Source organism: Myotis daubentonii, chromosome 1, assembly GCF_963259705.1.
Source record: "Myotis daubentonii chromosome 1, mMyoDau2.1, whole genome shotgun sequence".
NCBI classification, from domain to species: domain Eukaryota; kingdom Metazoa; phylum Chordata; class Mammalia; order Chiroptera; family Vespertilionidae; genus Myotis; species Myotis daubentonii.
In genome coordinates, this window is record NC_081840.1 from 95579993 (window position 1) to 95593327 (window position 13335).

The following is a 13335-nucleotide window of genomic DNA, read 5'->3' on the forward strand; positions in this document are numbered from 1 at the left end:
ACAAAAAGAAGAAAATCCTGTCATTTGTGACAATATGGATGGACCTTGAAGCCATTATGTTAAGTGAAATAAGCCAGACAGAGAAAGACAATACTGTATGGTCTCATTTATATGCAAAATCTTAAAAAATAAAACCAGACTCACGGATACAGAGAGCAGATTGGTGGTTGCCAATGGTGGTGGTGATGGAGGGAGCTAAAAGGGTGAAGGTCGTGAAAAGGTTCAAACTTCCAGTTATAAGATAAATCCTAAGGATGCAATGTACAACATAATTTGTAAATATAGTTAACAATACTATATCATATGTTTGAAAGTTGCTAAGACAGTATATCTTAAAAACTCTCATCACAAGAAAAACAAAAAACCATACTATGTGTGGTGATGACTATTAACTAAACTTATTGTGGTGATCATTTCACAATATATACATATATCAAATTATGTTGTACACCTTGAACTAGTACAGTGTTATATCAAGTTTATCTCAATAAAAATTTTTAAAGAATAAATAAGTTTCTAATATAATCTCAGGTAGTGAAGAGTGCTACCAAGAAAAATATAGCAAGTCAAGAGAGGGAGTGACATGGCCTGGGTGGAGAGAGGAACTTTTAACAGGACCATGGGAAGGGCTCTCTTCGCAAATGCCTGTGGAAGTAGGGAAATGGGGCCCTTTCCAGGCATTGGCTACAGCAAGAAGAGGTGTATTTTGTGCCACGTTCCACTGAAGGTACTGTGCTCCTGCATTCAGTCAGAGGTTGTTGTCATTAGCTATAAAGGTCAGGTGGAAAGATAAATCCCTAACCTACCCAGAAAATAAATGGTAGAGCTGAGATTCAATACTGAACTTGTTTCATCAGTTTTTACACCTCTCCACATCATACTTCTCATGATGTGCTAAAGATCCTGTCAGCAGCCACGGGAACGGCACCAGGGGTTAAGCTGACGGGATCAGACCAGACTGGATTCAGCAATCTCAGTACTTGAGTTCTGGCTAGGAAAGAATTCAGAGCCAAGACTCAAACTATAAGAGAACATTTACTTAGAAAGTCACAGAGGTGGAAGAAATGGCTCAGGAAACAAGTTACAGAGGCAAAAGAAGGGCCCTTGGAGTTTGGAGTTCAGGAGTGAGGGAGGTAAAGGTGACTCCCTGTGGGGAAGGAGAGAGAAAGGCGGAGGGGGCAGGCACTGTTGGGCTTCCAGGAATGAGAGCGCCTGGGTCCTCTGTCCTAAGGGTGGAGATGTTAGGGCAGGTCCCAGGGGAAGGGTTCAATAGAATATTCAGCAGTTTTCCAGGCGTGTCCTTTCAGGGCAAGGGGTGCTTATTCAATGCAGCTGGTCCTGAGGTCAGCCTCTTTGCTTGTCTGGTTTTGCTTCTTTTCTGGGTCTGGGGCTGAAATACAACTGAGGCCTAGATGTTATGTCTAGGGAGGAAAGGTCAGGGGGTCTAAACTGCCTCCAGTGTCATGCTAGGGAAGGAAAGGTTACCCTGGGGTGGAGGTCCAAACCTCCAATTGTCCGGTGCTAGGCACCGGGCTTTCTGCCCTGGTGACCTCCTGTACCTGGCCATGCTCTGCTCATGTCTATCTAACTGCCAACTACAACACTTCCCCATAAGAGTAAACTATCCTCGCTAAAATGCCGAGTCCATCCTTCACAGGTGTCTTGCCTTGATGATATATTCTTCTAACTAATGTACGGGATAATCATTTGTAAAATTGGTCACTGCTTTTTGTTCTGCCATTTCCCCCCTCACCTTATAATATGTTTATTGATTTTAGAGAGAAGGAAAGGGAGGGAAAGAGAAAGAGAAAGAGAGACATCGATCCGTTGCCTATTGTAGGCACCCCAACAGGGACTGGACTGCAACCCAGGCATATGTCCAGACTGGGAATTGAACCCTTGACCTTTCAGTATACAGGATGACACTCCAACCAAATGAGCCACACCAGCCAGGGCCATTTTGCTTTTTTATCTGACTGCCTGTATGATGGGAGAGCTCAGATTAAAATACAGCACGTGGCATCTAGATGTGTGGGGAATTCTTTCAACGCTAGTATACATTCACATGGTTTCACATCCTCCTACTAGTCTTTCTCCAACCATGAGTATTTCTTCCCCAACCAATCCACCTAAGGAGCAGACTTCCTGTCCTCAGGAGTTCACAGTTTATTAGCACAAAGCCAGCTTGTTCATGAGCATATGGTCAATCTCGCAGAACAGGAACATCAGCAATATTATTTTCACAAAACAGAATTTAAAGAGTGCTCTCGTGTTCATTCTACACCACAAACCCCCTCCACTGTTACTGTGAGCAGTGTGGACGCTAATAGGCTCATTCATATTAATGGCAGGCTGATAGCTCCTACTTTAGTCATTCATAAATCAGGTGGAGATGGTTAACACACATCCTTCATTCTACTTTGAAAGCCAACAAAGAATAGTGAACAGTCAGCATGATTCCCTTGACCTGAGTTCACTCTGCAACATAACTGTAAATTTACAGATGCTCTGAAGTTACAGGAGGAAAGATTCCTTCAGCCATCATGAACTATAATTCTAAGAGAGATACTTACTTTATAAAAGAAGGAACCCACATTCTATTATAATCACCACTTAAACATTTGAAGTTGGCTATTTTCTCAATAAATTTTAAGAAAAATTACTATTTTCTCTTATTTTTTCAATTTCCTGTTTGAAGCATGGTCATATATTTCCTCTTTTGAATAATTTACACTGTTAAAAATAAAAACATCAGAGTTGATTTAAAAAAAGATTTTTAGAAAGGTTTATGCATTAAAACATACATGTCTGAAATATACTCAAGATTGCATATATATGTTTACATAATTATATACCATTTATTCACATGTATTACTGGATGCATACAAGTATTTATACACATGAATTTCTGATGAGACAGATATTTGATGTTTTGAAGATGAGCATTTAGGGAGCTTTATAGCATTCATTACTAAAAAGCACAAAATATAGTTATAAAGAACATATTTGTCACCCTGGCTGGTGTGGTTTAGTTGGTTGGAGTGTTATCCCATACACTAAAAAGTTTGGATTTCATTCCTAGTCAGGGCACATAACTAGGTTGCAGGTTCAATCCCCAGTTGCACATACAGGAAGGCAACTGATCAGTATTTCTATATCACACCGATGTTTCTCTCTCTTTCTCTCTCCCTTGCCCTTTAACTAAAAAAAGTAAAAAATAAATAAAAATCAACGAATATTTCCTCAGGTAAGGATTTAAAACAAGAACAACAAAAAGAACAGCCTTGCTGGTATAGCTCAGTGGTTGAACATTGACCTATGAACCAGGAGATCATGGGTTGATTTTTGGTCAGGGCAGGTGCTCGGGTTTCAGGCTTAATCCCCAATGAGGGGCATACAGGAGGCAGCTGATCAATGATTCTCTCTCATCATTGGTGTTTCCATCTCTCCCACTCCCTTTCTCTCTGAAATCAATAAAAAACATATTTAAAAAAAGAACAAATTTTGTTAATACACATTGTAAGGTGACATGCACTTAAAAATTTGTTAAGAGCTCTGGCTGTTGTGGCTTAGTTGGTTGGGCATTGTCCCATATACCAAAAGATTGCCAGTTTGATTCCTAGTCTTGGCACATGTCCAAGTTGTGGGCTTGATTCCTGGTGGAGGGCATGTGGGAAATAGCTGATCAATGTTTCACTCTCACATCGATGTTTATCTCTCTCCCCTCCCACCCCCCCTTCCTAAAAATCAATACAAAATCTTAAAAAAAAATTGTTAAGTCTTAAGGGGTTTGGTTCAGTGGATGGAGCATCAACCTGCGGACTGACTGGTCCCAGGTTCGGTTCCAGTCAAGGGCATGTACCTTGGTTGTGGGCACATCCCTAGTAGAGGTGTACAGGAAGCAGCCGATCGATGTTTCTCTCTCATTGATGTTTCTAACTCTCTATCCCTCTCCCTTCCTCTCTGTAAAAAATCGATACAATATATTTAAAAAATTGTTAAAAGGGTAGGGTCAAGATGGCAGAGTAAGTAAATGCAGTACTCACATCCTCCGAAAAACAACATCAAAATTAAAACTAAACTACAGAACAACCATCATTCAGAACTGCCTGAAATCTAGCTGAGTAGTAGGAAGGGCAAAGATTTGAGGTGGTCCCAGCCCCTCACCAGTCTTCCAAGGCCAGGGTTCCAGTGCCAGGAAGAGAAGTTTCTATAACTTCTAGCTGTGAAAATCAGCAGGAATTGTGGCTGAGAAGGAGGGCCGCTAGAGGCCCAGGCAGGTCCTCTTAGTGGGCCTGTACACAGACTCATTTCCTCTGAGCTCAAGTGCTTGGACAGAAGCTTGAAAGGCACCAGGGAAATATGGGGAGGATCAGGAGGGGCAGCTTTCTCTTAGACAGAAGTGCTGGCAGGGGCCATTGTTCCTTTTCTGAACACTTCCTCCATAGAGTCAGCAGCTGGGCACCATATCTTAGTCTCCATCAACTAGGCTATCACTGCCCCCACCTGTGATTCCCTGAGACCCCCCCCCCCACTTCCAAGAACTTGTGGGCCCACCCAAGGCTGTTTCCAGTGGCTTTTCCATATGTATGGCCTTTCTTGGCTCATGCTTTAGACCAGCGGTCACCAACTGGTGGTCCGCGGACTACTGGTGGTCCGTGAAGTCTGAAAGGTTGATGCTGCTGCCTTAGACTTTTCTAAAATCTCTCAAACAAGCAGCACCAGGCTTTAGCATGCCTCATACCTCTCACTAAGTGGCCTCAAGCCTGGCACTAGAGGCAGACATGGTTCACAGCTTGAGCCCTTTTAGGCACCTCAAAGGCCAGTACAAGTAGCAGCCATCTGCAGGTGGCTTTGTAGTTTATGCTGGGTGGCCAGAGGGAGTGGGTGATCATGGCCTGTATCTCCCTGGAGGCCCTAGAGCCAGAACACCCAGTGGACAGCTTTAGAACATGTTGAAGCAGCACCCACCCACCTCCACAAGCAACAGATTCAAGAGGTGGACTCAGTGGGACCAGAGCCCTGCTGAAGTAAGTCTTGCCTGTGGGTTGGGTCCCTGCACAGCTGATCCTCTGTGTTGATCACAGTCAGTCCTTGCAGCTGACTGGCCTGGCGGTAAATCTTTCCCACTGACATACCATCCGCAATCAAGGCTCATTTACAGCAGGAGAATATACATAGCCCACATAGGGAAAGGGAGGGACATACCTGAGTGCCCAGCTTGGGTGAATGGTGAGGCTGTGCCACTGGATCCTACAGGACACCTCCTATATTAGGCCACCCTACCAAGCCCAAACGATGTAGCAGCTCTACCCAAGACATAATTACACAGGGAGGCTGCCAAAATGAGAAGACAAAGAAACACAGCCCAAATGAAATAACAGAACAACAATTCAGAAGAAGAACCAAACAAAATGGAGACAAGCAATCTACTCGATGCAGAGTTCAAACACTGGTTACAAGAATGCTCAGTGAACTTAGGGGAAGAATAGGTGTATTTAGTAAAAATTTAAACAGCATATAAATGGGCATGGAAATCATAAAAAAGAACTAGTCAGAAATGAAGGATGAACTAACTGAAATAAAGAATAATTTACAGGGAATCAGCAGTAAAGAATTAAAAAAATGAGGATACCATCTAGAGCCTCTGGGACAACTTCAGATGTACAAACATTTGTTTCATGGGGGTACCAGAAGAAAAAGAGAAAGAGCAAGGAATTGAAAGCCTATTTGAAGAAATAATGACAGAAAGCTCCCCTAACTTGTTGAAAGAAATAGACATATAAGTGCAGGAAGTACAGAGAGTCCCAAACAAGATGAATCCAAAGAGGCCCATACTAACACACATCATGATTAAGATGCAAAAGGTTAAAGACAAAGAATCTTAAAAGCAGCAAGAGAAAAGCAGTTAGTTACCTACAAGGAAGCTCACGTAAGAATGTCAGCTGATTTCTCAACAGAAACTTTCCAGGCCAGAGGGATTGTCAAGAAATATTCAAAGTGATGAAAGCAAGGACCTACATCCAATATTACTCTACCTAGAAAAGCTATCATCTAGGATTGAAGGACATATTAAGAGCTTCCCAAATAAGAAAAAGCTAAAGGAGTTTATCACCACCAAAACAGTATTACATGAAATGTTGAAGGTCTTCTTTAAGAAAAAAAAATATGAATAATAAAATGGCAATAAATACATGTCTGTCAACAATTGAATCTGAAAAACAAAATAAAGGAACAAGCAGTACAGAAACAGATCATAGATACAGAAAATATTTTGATGGTTGGAAGGATTTGGGAGGGATGGGTGAAAAGATGAAGGGATTGAGAAGTACTAATTTGTTGTTGCCGAATATTCATGGACATGTAAAGTACAGCATAGGGAAAATAGTCAATATTCTAAGAACTATGTATGGTGTCAGACAGGTATGAGATTTATTGGGATGGTCACATAGCAAGTTATGTAATGTCTAACCACTGGGGTGTACTAACTGAATGTCCCAATGTCCTAATGTACTAATCTGAAACTAATAAAATATTGCATGTCAACTGTAATTGAAACATAAAAAAATATTTAAAAAAGAAAATGTAAAAATTTGTTAAGAGCATAAACTCATATCAACTGTTTTTAACACACACACAAAAATAACAACAGAAAGCAAGGGACACAATTTAGAAGGTGACTGTGCTGGTGGTATCATGGATGTATGCATATGTCCAAACTCACCAAGCTGTATACATTAAAAAGTATAATTTTTTTTGTATATTGAGTATACCTAAATAAAGCTGAAATAAGACCTTAGCTTAAATACACAAAGCATTAATTGACATTTGAATTAAAAACAGATCTCATAAAAAACTACAGTGTATGAGGTAGAAAACTATTTTAAAATATAAAAGCAGCATCTGGAAAGAATGGATGATGACAATGCTAAAATTAACTAAGTAATGACAAAAGAAACGCAAAACAAAACCGAAAACATTCTAGGAAGAGCTGGAAAGACCAGATCCATTTTTTAAAAGCTTCTGGAAGATGCACATGCCCAGCCTATACATTTTTCCTGTGATGGTGTGCATTTCCTTTCCTGCCTGCTTACTTTAGTTTCCACTCAGGAATATCCTTGATAAGAGAGAAGTAATATTATTTACATATTCCTATCCAACCATATAATGATTAAGGTCATCCCCACTGAACTACATTTTGGTTTTAATTTCAGCACTTTAGAAGTTGTAGGGAACTCCTTTAAAGTATAAGTGACAAGTAGTAAATTCCTGATCCAAATGTCCTAGAGACTTTTTATAACAATATCTAGGGAATCCATGTGTTGGCCACTCTATAAGATCCTATTGGACATTCAGTTAGTGAATTATATTGAATAGAGTACAAAATAAGCCATTACTAGAGAGTTTTCTCTTTGTGAACACTAGCATTGCAGTGTTCATGTGAGATTCATTGTAACCAGAAATACAATTTCCAAATTGACTTTACCAATGACAATAGAATATGTTAAAGTTAAATTCCTGTTAGAGAGGATCAAAATTGAAATCCTATTGGTGACCCCAGAACAGAAGGCATCCACCCAGGTGACCACATTCAGCTCCCCTTTCTCAATAGGTCATTGCCTTTAAGAATGACATGTCCGGCTTCACTAGGAACATGTGGGCAACACAGAAACACATTGCTGCCACTTGGAAAATAGTTAGAGATGGAGATTTTATTTCCTCAAACAAACATGAGTTCTAAAACCCAATATAATAATTCCAAGGGACATTATTCCCGTGGATATTCGTCTAGATTAGAATCACGTTATTTAGGACAGGAAAATAGACCGAAATATGTTTAATAAATTACTTGGAATGAATTTAGAAATAAATATAAACCACATATGGACAATTTTGCATTTAGAAGTCTATAGGGAAAACGACAGAATATGTTGAATTGATTATTAACATATATTTTGATTATTCTAGGTAATGCTGATCCTGAAGGCCAGGGTTACTGCCAAGCAGGATTTAGTCTGGATTTTTATAAGGTGAATTCCTTTGGTCTTGTAGCTTCTAATATTATCTGTTTGATTTTTGTTTTACCTCTCCCTCCCATTCCCACTCCCACCCACAACCCCTCAGTAACCACCACCACCAAAATAAACTGTAGGTCTGTATCTAGCTTCTTTTGACAACTTTAATCTTAATTGTTTACTTTTTATTTCTATTAAAGTAATCTATGCACATGACAACCTATTAAAATTATACAAAAATACATATGATGAAAAACAACAGTTTTTTCTTCCTACCCCTTGAGGTTATCATTTTTTTTTTAATGAAAAAGAAATCTCAAAAACTCAATAGAGAAATGTGCTTCTGAAAAGTTAACAAGAATCTATAAATTGTTTTATTTCTTCCCTGTAATTGACTGGCTTAACGTGTTAAAATTCACATATCCTTTCACAAAATTAAAAACAGAGTTGTCTAGTGAGAATATAGGAGGCAAATATTCCATGGTTTTAAAAATCGTATAAATTTCATCAACATTGTTGTCTTTTTTTCTTTCCCCACTGAAAGTTAAGGATGCAGAGGATAGAAGGTGGGGTTGTAAATAAGAAAGAAAATTTGTATTTGCTAGGTTTTGTTCTCTCTCTTGGGAAAGGTGGGCTTGCAAGTGTATGGAAAAAATAGGCATTACCGTGGCCTTGAGATAAATAGAAACTGAATTTTCATTTTATTGCCAAGGCTCAAAAGGCCATGTCTGCTAATTGTACATAAATATGTAGATAATTTGCTTACCTGAGGCAGTGCCAAATAACTGAAATTATATATTCTCAAGGGAGAGAATTCAACTCACTTAGTTAAGTCAAATTAAAAGTATATAATATAGCACACTAAATAATTGAAAGCAAAAAAGGAAAATAAAATGGCCTGCATGACTCAGATATAAAGGCCTCTTTTAAAAATTGTTTTTTTTTATGTCCAAGAAATTATTGGAACAAAGCTTATTAACAGTGATTTATCACCCTTAAAAAAACCCCATTTTTCTTTTCCAATCATTGCCATTTCTGTTTTGTAGAATGGAGACCTTATAGTAGGAGGACCTGGGAGTTTTTATTGGCAAGGTATGTCCTGTCAGCAGAGAATTCGTGCCTGTTTGTTATTACTAACAAGCGGATGAAGCCCAGGAACGTCAAACATCGACTCTTTATTATGCTAATTCCATATCTAGGTTCATAGTTTCTCAACTCAGTGAAACATTTCAGTTTGTACTTCATTATACTGTTGCAGCTTAATTCATTTATTCACCAACTATTTACTGAGGCTATGCCAGGCTTTGGGACAAAATAATGAGTAAAATCAGACATTGTTCCTGCCTTCACAGAGGCTACGACCTGGGGAAAGACACAGGCATTAACGCAGTGGTTCTCAACCTTCTGGCCCTTTAAATACAGTTCCTCATGTTGTGACCCAACCATAATATTATTTTCGTTGCTACTTCATAACTGTAATGTTGCTACTGCTATGAATCGTAATGTAAATATCTGATATGCAGGATGGTCTTAGGCGACCCCTGTGAAAGGGTCGTTCGACTGCCAAAGGGGTCGCGACCCACAGGTTGAGAACCACTGCATTAAAGGCATATTCATACAAGTATTAAGAAACCCCAGGCATGATACTCACTATGAAGGAAGGGTATGTCAAGATGGTGCCATGAGAGTATGGGAAGCTCCTCCAGGGTGGCTGTATGTAGGTGTGTTATATCCTCTGAACACTGGCTGATAGGGAGCTGGACTACAACCTGTATTCTGCTTAGTAGGAAAACCTGAATTCAGGGGCAGGATAGCATCTGCCAGAGGGGATGAGTTACTCTGATTCTTATGGTTTTTAAATTTATTGATTGAGGAGAGAGAGAGAGAGAGAGAGAGACCCCCTATGGGGGCGGGGGGGTGTCAAGCCGGCAACTCGTGCATGTGCCCTGACCATGCACTGACCGGAAATTGAACCAGTGACCTCTTGGGACTACATCAGCCAAGCCTGGTTGAGTCTTAATAAGTGTTCCAACTGGGGATCGAATCTGCAACCTTGGCATATCGGAATGCTCTAACCCACTGAGCTACCAGGCTAAGGCCCTCTGATTCACAGGTTAACTAATTTGGAAGCAATCCGAAACTGAGATCTGAACCCTGAGTAGGAAGTAACTAGATCAAGAGAGGAGGGACTGTGTGAAAATGATCTTGCACACAGATCCATGAAGACATTTGGTCCACACCAACCTATTTAGCCAACCTCATGTGGCTGAATAAACAACAAACTTATATGATGTGATAACTGAAGCCATGGCTGTGGACAGGATGCCTAATGAGAGATTATACAGAATATACACTGAATTTTGGCTGTAAAGTTTAATATAAAGATAGAGTAAAATCTGAGAAAGATGAATAATTGACTGAGGGTGTTTTTTTTTAATTGCAAAAGACCTGATTATGTTTAAAAAGCAATGGGAAAGATACAGGAGAGATGAATTGATGATAAAAGTTTATATGAAGTTACTGTTAAGCTTAATTCACACATATACAACTATGAACATCAAATAATTAACATTTCAGCCTTTAAAAATTATTTTGCAAGTGAAAAACAATATAATTTATGCAGTGGATGGATAGAAAATTAAGATTGTATTTAAAAATTGCATTTAAAAAGATTGCCTTGTAATCACTTGATTAATTTAATTTTTTCTTTCCTTAAATTGGAAAATGCCTAATACAGATGATTTGCCAAAAATTAGCCATATCAAGGAAGCATTTCTCTGAGACAGATAATTTAAGATTTTATTCACTCTTAAGACTGTAATGTTTATAGAAGCAGCTAGAGGAAACAAGAAAAGGCAGAAGTGGGTATTTAGCTTTAACCTAGAGAAAATTGGCAAATTCAACAGACATTGTTCAGAAATCCATGTGTAAATACCATTGTCTTAATATAAGAACAGTCATTCGGGCACAGTCATTTGGATATATTTATGGCCTAGTTTGACAGTTTTATTCCTTTTGGACTTTAAGCATGACTGTGGGAATTATGTGTGAGTTCCCAAAGAATAACTTGGCTTTAAAATTAATGTTAAATGTTAGTTTCTTGAAAGGATCCCTCTATTTTCCTCCCAAAGAGCATGAGATCACACTTTTTCCTTAGATGTCCGTAATAGATATTGGAAGGCATGAACATTGTAGTGGGAAATTGCTGGCCATCCTTTTGTCTTCTGTTTGTCCCAATACAAGCCTATTTCAAGACTTCTGATAGTGGCTTTATATGGGAGAGTTTAACCAAAGTTTTGGTCATATCAATGTTGGTGGGCATGGATTCCTTTTTTTTTTTTTTTTTTTTTGCTAAAATTCCGGATCTCACTATACCTAGCTGTTTCCCACTTTCATAATATTATACTCCGTGTGTACATTTTAGCGTAAAAAGTAAATGGCTCAAAGATTTTGTAATTTTTCCCTTTAATAAAGCTATGTTTCACAATTTTTAATCAAATGTTTTAGATTTAAACCATCTGTATTATGTGAGAACACAAAAAGTCTAATTAGAAAGAATGCCAAAGGAGACCTTCGTTGTAATGCCAAATACCTAGGAGCAAAACCACCACGTGACCTTAGAGAACGCACTTAAGCTCTTTAGGTCTCAGTTTCCCCACGAGTAAGAAGTTATAACTTGGCTAGGTGGTATCAAAGCTGGATGATGTTTGTTCTAGCTAGAGGTCCTGGAATAAAAATTTAATCACATAAATTTTGCCTACAGATGTCTTCACTCTTAGATATGCTTGTCATTTGAAGGTAGGGGGCTGTGCATGGTGAAGGGAGACAGATAAATTATATAGTTCATCCTTGGTTCTTCCATCAGAATGGAAAGCTCTCCCAGCTGTAACCAACTTCAACTTGCAGTTCTAGTGGCAGGAAGAAAATCCATCGTTGAAAATGCAAGCAATTCCATAATCACTTTTAAAGGAGTGTGTGTTGTTCAGAGGTTCAGACATGCAGTTAATGTAATAATTTGTTTGTACACAGGTCAGGTGATCACAGCCAGTATTGCAGACATCATTGACAATTACTCATTCAAGGATATTCTAAGGAAACTGGCTCGAGAAAAACAGACGCAAGTGGCTCCAACTTCCAACGATGATAGTTACCTCGGTGAGATAACTCAAGACACTTTTGTTTCCTCAAAAGACAAACATATTAAATGTGTGGACATAGTTTATTCCTCAGTTACCTGATATTATTTTGGCATCTTATAAATGTTTTCTTATTAGCTTAGATGGACTCTTAACTTTCCTTTCTTTTGATTCAGTCATGATGTATAACCTACATGATTTGACAGCTATTTTATAGGCTTCGTAATAGCCTCTGACACATAAAATATTTTCCCAGTGATCGATACTGTGTATTGGTGGGGCTGCCCAGGACTACAATGCAGGCAACATGATAGTTGCCTTTCCAGTTTCCACAACAGCAAGAGACTTTCCAGTTGCTAGAATGTTTGAAAATTCATCATGTGCAAACCGCACAATGCCATTTCACCACTATTGTTTCCCACCTGTGGTATTCTAATAGGCATTTTGATCAATGCATTTAAAAAATAGTTATGTTTTGTGATCTTACCTCACTTTAGAGCTAAGTGAAATTTGTGGAAAACCATCATTAAATAAATTAGGAAATAGGCCTTGGTGGTGATCAGAAGTAGCAAAACCTGAGCACAAGCGATACCTTTCTGAGTGGCATGTCTGATCATGATGAATCAGTGACTAAAATGTACTGGTCGCCATTTATACTTCAAGGTGGGTTATGAAGCAGTCCTGCTTTAAAAAGTGATCTCAGACTCTGTTGCCACAGTCAGAAATATTATGCTTCCAGGATTTAGAACAAAAGTGTTCATATTGGTGTGATTAAATTTTCTCTTTATACAACCTTAATCTTTTATGCTACAATATTTGTTGAGATTTCTGTACAAAGCAGTACTATGGTAGATCTTTAATTTTTCTAGAGATATAGCTCATTTATTTATAAAGCTTCGAACATATAATTATTTGTCTTTATTTTTGTTTTCTTTAAAACAGGATATTCAGTTGCTGCTGGGGAATTTACAGGAGATGCTCAGCAAGGTGAGAGACATTGTGGCCTGTAAGTTATTTATGAAACATGGGAGAAAGGTAAAAATGACCCAAAAATACCTTTGACAAATGTAATTTTCTTTCTTACACAACATGTATATAAATGGAATCCCAGAATGTATGTGAAATTTTGTAGAAAAACAAACAAACAAAAATACACTTTGGCATAGATTTTTAAGTCTTGAAGA

General features: G+C 38.6%; 1 protein-coding gene across 1 annotated transcript in view; it reads left to right on the plus strand.

Annotated features, from left to right (window-relative positions):
• ITGA8 (integrin subunit alpha 8) overlaps positions 1–13335 on the plus strand; it is a 196806-nt gene that overhangs the window by 41686 nt on the left and 141785 nt on the right. Inside the window, exons 5-8 of the mRNA XM_059711352.1 lie at positions 7969–8030; positions 9062–9107; positions 12045–12170; positions 13094–13138. Coding sequence (XP_059567335.1) covers positions 7969–8030; positions 9062–9107; positions 12045–12170; positions 13094–13138 — 279 coding nt within the window. The remainder of the gene's footprint in view (positions 1–7968; positions 8031–9061; positions 9108–12044; positions 12171–13093; positions 13139–13335) is intronic.